The sequence below is a fragment of the Pygocentrus nattereri genome, chromosome 29 (assembly GCF_015220715.1).
Source record: "Pygocentrus nattereri isolate fPygNat1 chromosome 29, fPygNat1.pri, whole genome shotgun sequence".
NCBI lineage: Eukaryota > Metazoa > Chordata > Actinopteri > Characiformes > Serrasalmidae > Pygocentrus > Pygocentrus nattereri.
Genome location: NC_051239.1, coordinates 13,719,627 through 13,736,311, shown reverse-complemented (window position 1 = coordinate 13,736,311; position 16,685 = coordinate 13,719,627). Strand labels below are relative to the sequence as shown.

General features: G+C 39.8%; 1 protein-coding gene across 7 annotated transcripts in view; it reads left to right on the top strand.

The window, feature by feature from the left end:
* Positions 1-16,685, top strand: part of prdm16 (PR domain containing 16) — a 234,939-nt gene that overhangs the window by 116,327 nt on the left and 101,927 nt on the right. For all 7 annotated transcript variants that reach the window (XM_037536151.1, XM_037536155.1, XM_017705810.2 and 4 more), the window contains exon 3: positions 2,181-2,231. In XM_037536151.1, the coding sequence (XP_037392048.1) occupies positions 2,181-2,231 (51 nt within the window). The remainder of the gene's footprint in view (positions 1-2,180; positions 2,232-16,685) is intronic.

Below are 16,685 nucleotides of genomic sequence, written 5' to 3'. Positions count from 1 at the left end.
CTCTTTTTCTTTCTCTCTCTCTTGCTCTCTCTCTCTCTGTGGTACAGAGAGAGCTGGGATCTGGCAGTACTAGCAGCAGACTGCAGCGTAATTATACTACACACATTTATAAACATGCACTAAGTGTGCGTCTGTGTGTGTATGTGTGTGCACAGTGTCGGGCAGCCAGTGTGCGCTAGGAGAATAGCTTACATATGGTGTGGTGTAGAAAATGAAAGAAATGAAAAAAAATGCAGCTGCAGTTATTCGGTTGGGATTCTGCGCCATGCTTGTTTAAAATGTGTCATTTGAATGTGCCGGCACCATAACGTTGTTTTGGATTTGTACGGCCCTGACATGGCTACAGGATTGAATTATGTATGTAAGTAGTTTAAGTAGACTTGTTTCAGTATTTGTGATGTAATTGCTTCCACTCGGTCGGCTTGGATACATTGACGGCCTAATTTAGGGAACCACAGCGTTTGGGCAGCGCACACAGCTGCCAATCAAACTCTGATAAAGGAGGTGCTGGGAGACCTTTAAAAGCAGGCATTCACACACATAGGTGGTTGTTTTTTGTTTTTGTTTTTTTACTCTTTCCCTAAGTTTAGATGGCTTTTTTACCTAATTTTAAGATCTTCTTTCATTAGGCAAGTGGGTTGTGTGTTCACCTTTCCATTTGTGGCCAGTAGTAGTAGTAAATGTGATAACTGCTCTTTCTAAGGGTTAATTGTTGACAGATTTTTGTTCTCAGTTCAGCATCATCTTTGAGCTTTTTTTCATCTTTATTAATGTTGAGTACAGAGAATTTTACCAAGTCAAGTTCAGTAAGGGACGACATCAATGACCTTTGTCCACCCTAACACGTCTTCCATTCAGAAGATGAGACAGGAAAAGGAGGTGGGTTTGGGCTAAGGGGATCAGTGTGTACCCCTGTAACACAGTTCAGTAATCCCAAAGCGCAACCCTCTTCCTCTCCTCCCCTGCCACGAATGAATGAACGACACAGAAAGAGTGCTGCGCTCACACGAGCTGCCATTATCTCCGAAACCTGAAAACAGGCTGGCCTCTCATCTGATCCCAGGAAGACACTGGCTACATTCTCACCCGGCCCCTCGCTAGATAAATACTCCCCAAGGCCCTTAATTCCACATCTTCTCCTCCGACTGTCTGCGCTCACCAAAATTTCCTGCTCCCGTGAGTTAATGTCAAATCTATGAGTCTTTCATTTCATCATACAAAGAGGGGTCTTTAGGCTCTGTGGGCCAGACAGGAAAGTGTTCGGGGGTGTCCATAGGTCAAACGATGGACTCCTGTGCCATCACTCAGTTGCTACACTATGCTCTGTGGTTGTCAGGTTTCAGGCCCACTTAAAATCTAAACCCAGCTACCATGGTGACAGGTTTTCACTGTTTTTGAATGGATTTCGATTATTTTAGCAGAGACTAAATGGTAGTTTCATAAGATATAAAACCATTATTTTTGTGGTTTGATTACTCCCAGATCAACACAAAAAAGAGGCTTCTAAGATTTTCTCTGATAACATGACCTCTCAAAGCTGTTGTTGCTTTTATTTTCCTTGAAAATTAACTTATGTAGCAAATTGAGCAAAAAACACACTGGAAAAATCGCACTCTGTATAAACTTGTGCATTTGGTTAAAAAAAAAAAAAAAGTATGCCTCCAGCAATGAAGGCAGTATGCTTCTTTTATATTGTGATAGAAAACAGAGTAGCACCAAGGAAGCCCCAGTTCCACATGCTAATCCATTTAGAATTTGATTGTTGTTGTAGTTGCACAAAAGGGAGATTTACAGCGTTTTATTTGTTTTAACACAGTTTACTTCAAACTACTGCAGGTTTGTTAAGTGATCTCTAAACAAATACTTGTTTAAATGGTTTCTGACACAGTACAACAAATTGGTAATGAAAAAATGCACAAATTAAGCACATTCAAAATTCAAGGTGGCTGCTTCAAGTATTTGAGCTATGCAATGTACTTTTGACCTAAAGAAGCAAACTTGGGACACCAAACATATCTTGCCTGATTATCTTCATTTCAACTGATCTAATGTACTTCATAAATTCATATGAATTGATGAATACCTTTATCCTCTTGGGTTTTCTGCTCATTCTTGTGTAGAATATGCAGTGAAACTGCGGATCTCGGTATATTTTAATCTTTCTTTCCTTTTTTTCACAGCAAATGCTGAATGATCATGAAGCGTCATCTCAGGACAGTTGCATCAAAAAGGTAAGACTAAGTCCACATCTGCCATTAAATGTGCATGTGTTTAAACCATCAGGAGACCTACTTTCAAAACTAGTAGTGATTTTCACCGTATTTCAAGCAAAATGAAAAAAATACTGAAAACTGCACAGAGGATGCAGTATGTTTATATGTTATGATGGGATTCTCCGTATAATACCTCATACACAGAGCGAATGATCCCCCACCTCAATCACACCAACAAAAAAACCCACACAGCCAACTTGCAGCCAGATAATAGCACAGATCCTTACTTTAAAAATTATTTTGTTTTAGTTCTCTCAAAGCGCTAAAAAGTCAGAGCACATTATTTTAAAGGTTGCTGAATGAATCTCTAACATTTGAATAAGCATGTTTTCATATGTAGTGCATTTTTCATCACGTTAGGACAGTAATGCTTAGAATGAAAATCAGTACCAGAACTATGAAGAACCTTTCAGATGATTGAACAGCCACATACAGTCTTGAATTAAGTCCCATACTGTGGGTTCAACAAATGCTATAGGTGCTAATTGAACATGGGTGACTCAAGAGTGTAGATAACAAAGAATCTCCCTTCCATGATACATTCCACTGAAAGCTCGGGTTAAATTTTAAGAGGTGATAAACTTATTGAAGGGGTGGGCAGCTACGTCGCTTTTATAACCAGTGCAAGAAGGTCAAGGAGGAGAGAGAAAAGAGTTCAAGTGTAAAACCAACGGAGCATGAAAGAACAATGGCAAGACACCTGCTTGGAGAAGCAGCACGAGTCCACTGAAGCATGTGCCTTTACATAATGACCGCATCAGATCTCACCCTGGCTACCCTGTGGACGTTACCTTTCTTACTGTAAGCATTCGATGTGCATTAAGTAAATATACTAAATAAATAATAGTAAATGATGGTAAAGAAGTTACATAAAATATTATCGATTTACATTCTGTACCAGCAGGTTTGAATCTGTACTTCCAGTATTTTTTTTATTTGCGTCAGTCCAATCTTTTAACAGATTTCCTCTGCCTTGTTTCAATGAGCTGCAAATAAGACATAATTCGTATAAAATTATAACTTGCTTTCATTATGAAGTGATCACAGTTAAAATCAGTCAAAATTGGAATGGGAAGATTTTGTTGCAGTTGCATTGTTGTTTGTTATTATGATTTTAGCCAGTCTGTGTTGTAGTTGTACATTGTATTAGAAAAAACAGTGTAAGGTAGGTAAGTGCATTATGCATACTGTAACTTGTGCTAGTTGTGTCTTACTTTCGATGTAGCACTTTATTTGATTCATGTTAGTTAAAGAGGCAACTGATTTTTCATTCGTGAATTTGAAATAGTTTGGCTCATTAAAGATCAAATAATGTTATTTATATTGTGAATTTGACTAATCAAAAACACTGGAAACGTTCTAGTGAGCTTCAGGTTAAGCAAAAAGCAATAAAAATCTGCCAAAAATTGGCCAAAGTGGCCATAAAAAAAAATCTGTATTTGTCAAAATGAATGATTTTTCAAACAATATTGTTCTTGTTTTTTGTGTTGGTGCTCTGTGGTTGGATCTTATTATGTACACTCCTGCCACCTTCATACTATTCTTTATACAGGGAAATTATGTAGATATTATAGAATGACTTGAATGGATATTATTTGGTCAAACCCATGCATGTGTATGTCTCTTTGTGTGTGTGCTTCAAGCCCTGAATCTTCTGCAATGAAAACATCAGCACCACTTAATCTATAACATCATCGGCCTCTCCCTCAGCGATTTTCTCCTGTCTCAGACAGCCTTCCTAAAGACAACAACCCAAAAGAAGCGGCTTTTATTTTCCAGGCTGAAAAGCCTGCTTAGCCCCAATCCTGCAGGATGGGATAGATAGAGGGAAAGAGGGAAGGTGAGAGGGATGAGGGGCGCAAGAGGCTCAGTTCTTCTTTCATTTATTTATCCTCCTTTACCAACACAAACACTCGCTCTAGATGCTGGAGATGCCTATCAGTGGCGGCTGGAGATAGGATCGGTCATGGCTGCCATCAGTCCGCCTTATCATTCGGGTATTCACACAGATATTTCTGTCAATTGAACCGCAGACACTTTGAAGTGTGTGTATGTGCATCTGTATCTAAGTATGTGTGCGTGTCTAACAAACATAAGCTCACACTGATCTGGCAGTGATAGCACTCAGAGGCATAAATTCATTATAGAAAATCAATGTGTTGTAATTGCATTTAGAACGGATCTAAAGAGAGCTCCCGGGCAGATCCCCTCCAGCGTTGTCCCGTGTCTGGACCCCGACAGAAAATTAAAACGTTTTCTCTATTCGTGCTGCTTTGTAAATGTGGGGAGGCTAAACCAGTGCTGTGATGCTTTAATGGGAAAGAGATTAATGACTCTTTTGACGTGCTCTCTGAGATTGCATTAGTGTTTTTTTTTTTTGTCTGGCCCTCCATGCCACGGTCCTTTTTCTTCAGGCATGAAAAATGGCTGCACCTATCTTATCTTGTAATGTTTGTGTTTACCAAAGACTATCATTAAATGTTGAGCATAAAACATTGTTGATGTCACTTAAATTGCACAACTGATGAATGAAATTGTCTTTTATGTCAAAATGTCTTGTCGGTAGGTCCATTTCTATACTCCCAGGTCATTGTTTGAACACTTTGTTTTCCCAGTTGTTGCTGCCGTAAGAAGATGTCTCAGAAATGGCCAGTACACAAAAAAATACTGTTAACCCTGCTAGATCGTCCATATAATATATGCCTTGAAACTCCCATTCTTACATTTGTTTAATTAGTAGTACATTCTAAACTTTCAGTTGTATGCATTATTACTTTGCAGAAAATAAAGATATTTCTTTATATTTTGGCCATGGTTTGTAATTCGTTGACATCAAAACTAACAAAAAAAAACTATCAATATAGAATGTAGAATAATCTAAAGTGATGCAGTAAGACATGAGAGGAGCAGAAGGTGGAGGGGTGCCGTTGGAGATTAGAGATTGAACTAGAGTCAGCCATATTAGCAGAGGGGGTCATGGGGGCTGGGGGGCATAAATAGGTCTTTAATGTTTGCTTTATCAAGCCAAGAAATTTCCCTCCTGTACAAAATTTTCATCTCCAACAACTCCCTCAAATTTATGATGGCTTATTATGCCCCAGAAACGCATTACAGGTCAGGGGGAGCGCTTTCTCTGCCCCGGGGGTGGCTTGCTCTAAATGTGATGATTGATTGATAATTATGATAATTTGTTTGAAATGATTATCTGGATACAATAATCACTTGCCGAGCAAACCCCCCCAACACCACCCCCGTTTTTCTCTCTCTCTCTCTCTCTCTCTCTCTCTCTCCCAATCTCCCTCTCTCTGTTTTGCCCTCTCATAATGCAGGGCCATCAGAAATGGCCTCCGGTTATGGAGGGGATAGAAACGGGGGCCTCCTGGTCTGGTCCCAAGGGGCTGGGGGGGCCCGCTGATGAATGATGACCCAGAGGAGGCTGAAATCAGAGGAGAATAAACAGGGGGAAAAGAAGAGGAGGAGAGAGAAAGACAGGGGGAAGGCTGGTAACTATCTGTAGCAAAGGGCAATTATACGGCCCCTGGGGCAGCAGCTCACACTGAAGAATGCAGAGGGCTCAAGATCCTGACCACCCAACACACACACATGCACACACACACAGCTCTGAAGTTTTTCTCTTCTTTTTCTGACCACACCAATATGAAGTTGTGAAATTGTAAAGCACGTTAAATGGGTCTGAAAACACAAGACAAGAATTTTAAAAATGTACGCAATGTTGCCTGTAGCCCAAATGTAATCAAACAGCCAATACATTTTTATTGTCCAAAATACAAGCTGCCAATTGGTCATAAGTTTCCTTTACTTATTTGGCTACATTAGCCTTATTGTTCCAGTGCAAAACTAAAGAAGTGAACTTGTAATTGATTGCATTTGAAGTAGGGAGGAACTGGGGAATTTTTGCTGAACTGTCTCTTTAGCAGATCAGATACATTAGCATAATTTGGTGAGTGCTCAATTGTTTTAGTAGCCTCTTGTATTAAGTGTAAGCTGAGAATCTCGTTCTAGGGAACACAGTTCTGAACATGCCTATTTAATTAAAATGAAAAGCCTTTCTCGTGCACTTTAGCAGCGGACTGTCAAAAAAAAACATGGTGCAATTTGATGTCGTTTGGCTGCTTCTGTCACTATGAGGGGAGGAGGGCTCTGTAGGAATAATATTTGTGGTTTTTAGTAGGACTATGAGATGACTTAATGATAATATCCCTTCTTTCTTCTCTTGGCTCGGTTACATTTTAATGGTTCCTAACTGACAGCCTTTTTTTTTCCTTCGGTGCTCGTTGAAGTGCAGTGTGTATACATGGACCGTCTGCTTACTCAAGGAGAGCACTCAGTTTTGGTGCATGTAATTGTTGAGCAAGACACCCTTGTGTGTTTAACATTGCAAATGGCGTGCAAGCACATGAACATGCACACATGGAATGCAAAATTCTGTATCACACAATTTCTAAATATATCACAATAATCACATAAAATATAAGCTTGTATTACTAATTAGCCCATATCTCCTGGGTACAGGGACTTAGAGAATAGCTTGCTTCAGTCTGTTTTCTTACCTTAAAATGATGGCAAACCTTATGGCAAAACGTGCCAAAGCCTTGAGCATCTAAAAGTACTTTCATGCTCAAACTGTCCCACTCTACTACACCACAGGAAGAAATACACAGCTACCTATACCACTTCATACAATGTGAGTATGTGCTGTTTGAGGATAGATTTGTTACAAGGTTGGATGTATTCTTTTTCTTCATCTGATATCCGTCAGGAGAGATATTCATCGATACCGATTCATCATCTGTAGTTGCATGACTCCATACCAATATAAACAATATATCACCCAGCACTACTTCAAATGTTATATATGAGTTTACAAAATATGTAGAGGCCAGTTCTGAGGGCAGATAGTGGGCATTTCTTATTCATTTTTTTATTCCCAAAGGCATCTCCTGTGCTACTGATGGTCTTTTTTTGACAAGAACTGAAAACAAACATCCCTTTCTGCCTTATCTGTGGGAACTGTCCCATACTAGACAAAATGCTGTCATTATGCTTGGTCTTCATAGCATTTGCAGTCTTAGAATCTTGGGTACAGTGTGTGCAAGTAAAGGGCAGCGTGAGAGAGAGAAAGAGAGAAAAGAGACAGAGGTTGAGTATGGAGTTGTGGACAGAAGCATGTCTATGAATGCACACACCCCTCTGCTGCACTGGAATTCAAGTGGGAGAGTGAGATGAGGAAAGATCGAGAGAAGAGAGAGGGGAGAAGGCGAGAGGGGAAATGGAAGACTGGTGAAAAAGACAAAATATTAGCTATCATACACGGTAACAGCTCTCACTCTCCTCATCCCCTTCTCTTTCCTCCTTTCATTCTCCTTTCACAATCTTTCTCTGAATGCCACAACCACCCCCCCCATCACTGCAGCTTTTGAATAAAGGAAGCACAAAGTGCCTGATTTTTTTCAGGAGTGAAAGTTGTCTTCTTCATTCTCTCTCTGTCTGTCTCTCTCTCTGCTTGCACTGAGCCACTGAAGTGGGAGTTCATTAATTCTGTATTATGAATGAATTCCTGCTATTCATACTCATGTGGACGAGCTGCCGTTGGCATGGAAATCAAGTGTTTCTTTTCTCAGTAATGGTGGTCGGGGTACCTTTGTTTTGCGGTGAAGAGTTGAGTTTGAGTTTTATCTTAATCAGAGGGCTGACAGCTGTGTCGCCAGGCTGAATTTGTGTGCGTTTGATTTGGTCACTGCGTTTGTTTACAGCAAAAGGGAGAGCATTGCTCTTAGATCCAGTGATCCACTGTTGGGTTTTATGGAAAATTATGGTCTTTTTCAGCTGTTTGTTGAAGCATTATTTAAGGTCAATAATGAGGTCAAGTGAGAAAGCGGAGAGAGGGAAGAGGTAGAGAGAGGCCTGCAGGCCTGTGGTGCTGATGGCTCTGAATGCCTGAATGCCCATGAGAGAGCCTCTGCCAGCCAGCCGCTGTTTGACCAGCCTTGTCTGGAGGCCGTGCCCAACCATGCGGAGGTCATGTGAACGCAACCCCCTCCCACTCCTCCGTCTCTCTGACATCTCAACTCACACATACTAACTCACCAGCCCCCCAAACCTTGAATATTTTACCCAGATGAAATTAGCATACAGCACTTTAAAAAATTAAGAATTTGAGGATAACTCACTCATGGAATTCATGCCATTCCAACACAACAGCCTTTGTAATGAGCATTAGCCAAAAAACTGCCTAAGAAATGTCTGTGTTTTTATGTGCAAGTACTGCTATCAATGTTGAGGCAAATGTTGGAAGATCTCTTTAACCCCTTAAAATACCAGGCTTATTACATACTAAGGCCTATTATTCAGTAACTACAGGTAACTTCAAAGCAAACTTGCCATGCTATTCTTAGGTGTGGTAAGTGTGTAATGAAACTTTCACTAATTCTAATTAATTTTTTTTCTGCCAAGTTTCTTTTGATTTATTCCATTGTGCTGACCTCATTTGACCACCTTTCTTGTTTTCTTGTTTGTTATTGTGCCTGATATTGCCCTGTATAAGCTTGACAATTACAGTCTTACCTGTGATTTCATGCAAGGCCATGTTCAAAAGAGCTAGAACTGAAGTGCCCAAACATCTCATTTCTCATCCTATTGTAGTGCCTGTCGCCTCAACCAGCGGCCCACAGAAAAGAGCCAAATCCTTCGTTTGCTTAGCAGACCATGTGGCAGATGCTAAAGCACTGGTTTCTAAGATGGCTGACCTCACGTTGCACTCAGAAGGCTGACGCTATTGGTTGTGACCCTTTAGGAAAACTTGTTTACAGAAGAATAATCAAAACTCTTATGTCTGCATATCTGCACTTAAATCATCCCTCAGGTGGTTTTTAAGAAAACTTTAGAGCTGTTAATCAGAGAAAGTGACAAGTGCAGCGGAACCGAACAGAGTGTTGGAAAAATGTCTTGTTTCTACACTCTCAGAAAAAAAGGTACGACACTGTCACTGGGGCAGTACCCCTTTTGTAACTGTGGTGGTACCCTCAGGGGTACATCCCAGTACCTTTAGTCAGGGAACATAACTGTACCAGAATCCACTGAAATTATATTTGCCAAGTTGTGTTTATTTCATTCTTCTGATTTAAAACATTTGGTTATGAAAAGGTACAAATATCTACTTTTCCACTAGGAAAAACTCATGTAAGGTACACCATTGGACCTTAAAACCACTGCTGTACCTTTGAGGGAACATTTACATTGTTTGTACCTTGATGAATAAATCATGTACCTCCATCCATTTTCCAAGCCGCTTCTCCGTCGGGGGGGGGGTTGCTGGAGTCTATCCTAGCAGTCATCGGGCGGAAGGGAGGATACATTTATTTCTAGCAGTGTACCTCTTAAAGAAATTCTGCACTATATAACTGAATCAGAAGACAGCTATCGTCAAATGCTGTTACATTTACCACTTAAATAAATTGTTGCTGTCTGGACAAGACCTTGTATGTCTGTTTTTGAAAATAACAAGTCTGTGTGAAACTTTCATGAAGGATTTACCAATAGAAATAACACAGAATAACTTAGAATAAAACAGTGTTCCATTATCAATTGTTCTTTCTCTGGTAAAGTAATATTGGAGTTAGAAGGTTTTGTCTTGACAGTGTAGAAATGTTTCTCTGCTTCTTCTACTCAGGGTTGCATTATGTGCAGGTTCTTTAATCATTAAAGATGTTCTTCTTTCTCACACATCTTATTTACAGTAGTCTTTAAAGAACAAGCCATTGAAATATACTTTAGGGAACCAAAAGGCAGTGCTTCAAAGAACTTCTTATTTTATTAAGAATGTATATGAAGCTGTTATCACTTGTAAGCATTTTTATGCATGTTGCTATACAGATGTAACCTCTGCAACCCCCCAGTGTCCATCTGGACACAACTAAACATTGTCAAAGTTAATTCAGCACTATTAGGGTTAAGTCAAAATTATGAAATTTGCTGTATTTAAATGTATTGAGGTTGGTAGCTTACAACTGTAAATATAAGCAAATTGTTTTATGCTTTTTGCTTATGTTTGGTGTGTGCTGTGTGTTGGATTGCATAGAGTTTTTAAGACCGCACACGTACCCTTATGTGAAAAGATAAAATCCCTTTTGAATCTGATACTCGTGTGGGGTCCAGATGTGTATGTGTGTATGTGTGTATGTTTGTATGTGTGTGTGTTGTAACATGCCTCCATCTGTGGCACACATGGGATACATTCTGTAGTAGTTGGAATAATTCAGGGGTCACTCGAAGACTTGCTCCCTGATACTTTGCAGCTTCTCTGCTATAAATGGGGCAGACTGCACACCCACACAGGCACACATACATCCACATACTCAGGCTGGCATACAGTACTGTGCAAAAGTCAGAGAACACCCTTCATATATTTCATTTTTAGTCAAAGCCTTCATGAACTAAAAGAGACACATCCAGATTACATATTAGATATAAAAAGTATATAGACCCAAAAAAAAGAATAGAAAAGAAAATTTACAGTTCAAACAAAGAAGCTGTTGGTGGACTGGCACCCCAGACCGCAAAATCACTGAATATGTTTGAGATTCCTTGGATCATGAGAGAAAAAAGATTACCAGCTTCTAAGATTGATGTTGAGGTAAACTGGAGGTGCGAAAAAATATCCCTGCAGATTTCTGTGAAAAATTCCCAGAAGAATGGAAGTTAAGCTATTGAAAAAATGGGTATTGTAATAAGTTGTTTGGGCCTCTGTATCATCTTCTGTTAAACATGTGTTTTCTGCTGCTTTCCTGATGCTGAAAAATGAATAACTTGTAATGGCTTTTTTGGCTGGAAATCAAATAAGTGAAAGGAGGTCTCTGACATTTGCACAGTACTAGATATACTCAGATCTCAGACATTTGAATGTGCAAAAAGTAAATTAGAATGTAAAGTGCAAAAAGTAAAAGCCAATTAAACTGTTACAACACTCTTAGTTACACTACAGAAAATGTTGCAGATTATTCTTTATTGATATATGTTTGTATCTAAAAGCCTTAAAAAAGACCCTGTTCCATAAGTTCACTATACTGTTTTGTTCCACTTTTATGAATTCACAATTTTCACTCACTATATAATACGCTTGATGTGTTGTGAGGACCAGCGTTTCATGAAAGGATGAAAAAAAAGTCACTAAACAAAAGACTTTGTAAAGGAGCCCCTGTTCCGGATGAGGATAAAAAAAATGGAAATGCATAAAAACAAAGAGGTGTGGAAGGAATTAGTAAATAAGACCTTTGGGAGGGCTAAAGCCTGAGTCCCGCTAAGCTTTTGCAAATTACAGCCTGATTCAGACAAGTTAATAAAACAAGGATTCACCCCCCTCCACTGGTCGACCAGCATTTCAGGCTTTGAGGGTTTAATCTTCATTATGGAGTATTACCCCACTGTGAGGTTTCTGGTCCAGCCTGGCACCACTGAGCCGGTACACACACATACACACACTCTTGCACGCACACATCGACCTCACCCGCTCAAATGAACTGTTAAATAACTCCACCTAATCCCGAGGTCCTGAAACAATAGGTGCTTGGAACATCCATTTTTCTTCCATCAATCAAGCTCTCAGGCTTTTGAGATTTATCATTAATTATGCACGCAGGGGATGGTGGGCAGCTCAGGACAATCTCTAAAGAATCTTGCAAAGGAAGCAAGAGATGGAGAGAGCAAGAGAGAGGGGGAGAGAGCGCTTTAGAAGGAAGGAAAGACACCCTCTGTCGCTAACAGTGCCACTAACACTTCATGAATTGCAAGTCATGCTTCTCCCAACCAGTGATTTTCAAGAAATCCAACCTATTATGAGAACAGTCTGCTTGGGTGAAGAGCTCATGTTTATCCAATTAATCCCATTAAAGCCCATGTAACATGCCCATGAGGACAGACGCATTTACTTATGCTAATGATCTGTTGCTCTTCGTTTGTTAATCAGGACATAAGGATCGGGATCGGTTACAGATTAACGCATGACATTACGACTCTCAGGGTGAGCCAGGGCCTTTGCTATAGCTTCATTCTCTGTCCTCAGATTGCGCACAGTATCATGGAAGCGACGTCCTCATTTAGTATGCTAATGTATATACGATGGGCCAAAGAGGACGATCTGAATATCTGCCAGTCATTAGGATAATTAAAGAGGAAAGGCAATTGAGTAAACAGGGTCGTTAGCCTGTCACCCCTAATTAAGCCATTAAGGAGACGCGCGGCACAGGGTGGTGTGTTAATTAACGGCCGCTGGTGGGGAAGAGCATTCGGCGCAAGAATTATCTGATTGAGAAACAATGATTAAGCAAAGCAGGGGGGCCACAGGGAGAGGCAAAGAGGAGCCTTCACTTCTGTCTAACACAGCACCAATTACTGCCTTTGACTCATCTGTAATGATTCTGCAAAATAGAAGCGCTAAGACTCTAAAATGTGACATTATGCAGAGTACAGGCATACAGTGGCATCATGGGCAGGTTTGTATTTCCATCACTCACATTGATGTTCAGGAATTAGAAACAAAATGTTTAAAACGCTATAATTTGTTCTTGCTCCAGTATTTTATATCTCCTTTCCAGTTGGGAACTGGTTAGAATGAAATAAAAGATCTCCTGATGCAGCATACTGTTAGCATATTAGGCCGATTAACACTTTATTAAATAAACGCTTTACTTCATCTTTATTTCCCCATGTTTTTGTTTACTGTCAGTGACTTCTAAGTGTGTGCTTGTGAGGTGCTCTCATATTACACCAGCCTCTCCATTGTATCACCTCCTAGAAGAGAAGCTTTTTTAGGAAGCTGGAGTAATGTAGGGAAGGTGCATGGTCCTACTTAAGCAGGACATTATCATATAAAATGTGCTATCAGGATGTGATGCAGAACATTAGGCAGGGAATCATGAGCAATGGTTCACAATACAAAAAAACGCAATGGCCAAAAGCACTGCAATTTATTTTGATTGAAATGCTCCAGTAATCTTCACCCTAAAAGATGTCTCCTCTGCAGACATCAGCGCATATATAGTTATGATTTAATAGCTTTTGCATTTTGGCATATATTATTGATCTGTATTTTTATTGCATCATAACCTTCACACTTGAGGATTTACATGGTATGACTTACACTGTAACATATACATTTCTCCATAAATTCACACAAGGCCCTCGCGATGCTGTACCTCTTTTCTTAGCTGTGGTGTGCTCTTATTTGCTCACACCTACAAAGAAATGTTTGTAGGTTCTATGAGTAGCCAACTAAGTGAAAAAAAGGCTTAATTAAAAAGGCCTGCAGCTTGAAATATGATTAGTCAGTAAATTTTCATCCTCAATCACAATAATGCTTCCTTGGAGTTATCAGGCTCAAACAGGGACTTTAGCCCTGGTTCCCTACTTTTTTGGGTCATTATTGTGGATTTGATTTAAGATTTTGCCTATAAAGGCAATACTTTGACAAACACGACTTCTTAGCAGGAGATTTGCGTCAAGTATTTCTAAACCAGCACATAAATGAATTAGCAATAAAATGGACTTAGGCCCTAATAGCAGGGGTGCCCATTATTGCAGTTCTAATCACTAAAGAGATGCCATTCAATTGCTTCAAGAAGGCGTTTTTTTTTCCACTGGCCACCGGATTTCATAAAGTAACACATTTCTAATGGAAGGTGCTCTGCTTGAGCTGAAGACCCCAGAAGCTTTTTTTCTACTTTCTTTTTTTTTCCTTGGGTCTGAGTTTTGATTACCGCTGGCAACAGGCTCTTAGCTCGGGTTGGAGGCCATGGCCGAGTTGAAAGGGTCCCAGCGTGCGCGCCGAAGCACTGGAAATTACGGCAAGGAGAAGGAGGAGGGGAGTGCTTCTCTGCATTTAGTGCATTTAATCAGTCGCCCATTTTTTCCTCGCTTTTTTTTTTTTTTGATAGTCAAACAATAGTTAATTACAGTTGCACCTGCCCACGGGTGTCGGGGTGGATCGTTGTTAATGAGGGATGTGGAGCTCCTGCATCTTTTCCTGGAATATATAAAACTCCAGGGGATGCGCCGCATGGCCTCAGCCGCTCTCCACTTACATGCAGCCGTGATTGACAGTGAAGGACAGGGGCAGAAAAAGAAACGAGCTCTGACTTTGATTCCATCTCTTGTGTTTGGAGAAATTATACATCTCAGCCCTCAACTTCACTGAGAGAGAGAGAGAGAGAGAGAGAGAGAGAGATAAAGAAAGCAGAGGAGAAAGAGCAGAGCGAGAGAAAAGGTGTGAGAGAAAAAGAGCAAAGGAGAGAAAGCAAGAACAAGGGTCAGAAAGAGAGAGAGAGAGCAAAGGAGAAAATGAGGAAGAAGGAGGGTAAGAGAAAAAGAAATATCTGGGATCTAGGGATGGAGAGGAGGAAAAAGAAGAACTGTGAGAGACAGGATGATGTGAGAGTGAAAGATAGAAGAAGAAGGAACTATAAAAAGTGACTGAAGGGAAAAGACAGTGAAAGATAGAGGGGAAAAAGAGAAGGGAGACAGAGGGTGATGGACAGAAAGAAAGGAAGAGAGAGTGAGGAAGAGAGTGAAAGAAAAAGACTGAAATGAGAGGAGAAAAAGATGGAGAAAGGAGAGCAAAGGAGAGAAAGCAACATGAAGAGTGAAAGAGAGGGACAAAGATTAAGGTAAAGAAAGAGAAAGACAGAGACTGAGAGTGAACAATGAAGAGAGGTGGAGAAAAGTGAGAGAGAATGGGAGAGAGAATGAGAGAGTAGAGAGAGCGAGCTGCTCATTTATTTATTTATTTGTTTATTTGTTGTTTTTTCTCTCGCCTTCAAATCTTACTTCCTCCAAGAGAGTTATGGGCAGTGTTGAATGATATCAGGTGTATGATTACTTAAGTTTAACCGAGTTTTGATAAGGCCAACATTTTATTTTGTTGGAATAAAACAAGGTGTCTCGATCAGCGACCGATTGTGGAAACGAGTAGGTTTCTGTGCTAGTAGGATGTCGTTAGCCTTAAAAAATGACTCACTCTCCCTTGCGTGCACTTTCCCCCCCTTTTCTCTCCCTCTGGCACTTGCTCTTTGCCTTAAGGCGAGAGAGGGAGAGAGAGATAATGAGATGAAGAGAATAGGGCTATTAAAGGACAATTTGATAGTGCACACACCATGTCGGCTGTTCCACAACAAGATGTGCTTGGTGGAGCACGCTCTGCTGGACACCAGATCAAAGCGTATTAAAGATGACCTCTGTGTCAAGAGCGCTGATCAAAAAGCAGGTGCAAACAGGCACACATACACACACACACACAATCACACACGTACAGGCACGCACACACCCGAAAAAAACTTGCAAGCATAAGCTGCAATTACAAACAGATTACAAACAGGCCTTTTCCTCACTAACTTCCTCAACTAAACCTGTGTTGAATAATCAATAAGTTTTTATTATAGGGCTGTCCTGATCACCCGTTTAAACTCCATCACTCAGTTAAAAACATGTTCAAATGTACCTTCTCAGTGATTACTATTAATTGGCAGTTTGTATGGTGATAACAAATTTTAATTGTCCTATAGTAAAACTGTAAAACAGACCCTGATGAACACCATTCATACACATATTTTGCCGTGTAATATTTTTATTTTTTAATGAAATCCAATACAGGAATCCAAAAAAGTATTTTTCAGGCTTTGTTATAGGCAAGTCCATTTTTATTGTTCAAAAAAATAACAAAAAAAAGAACTGTTAGATTGCCAGATTGCTAATATAATTTGAATAATATAATAGTGACACACTGAAATGAAAATGTTTGACTGAAACCAAAATTCAGGGCACACCAAAACCAAAAATATAAAAATGAATTAAAACAGTTTACAATTTTGTTTACAGTCTGTAGACTACAGCATGTGCCATGAAATACAAGAAATCAAAGAAATCAGAGAGTGCTTCATCCAAAGCAATGCATTCCACTGTTTTAATTATTCTTTGCACTTTTGTGCTGTTGTTTGTGGATTTTTTTTCATTTTAAAAACTGTGGTTACAAATGGTGTTAGCGGGTAGCAGAGACTTTCTGCCTTTGTTGTTTTGTTGTATTCAGTTTCAATCAGGATGTCATGTTTTCAAGTGGTATTAAACCTGTTGTCAAGTTCTTCTGTATTGTACTTTCTCTTGATACTTGACATGAACAGCGATTACAAACGTTACAACTGTCTAATGACATCATGAAATTTGCAACATTTTAGACTTGCTACTGCTCAAACAGCATATTTAATCACTGTTTCTTCCTTTTATTACCAGTAAAATTCTTTGTAAATCTTTGTAAGTCCTGTTCTGTTACAGCTGTACAGATTCTGAGGTTGCAGTTTGTCTATTGAGAATCTTACTAGAAGACGTTGCTGGAGCATATAAAAAATTATC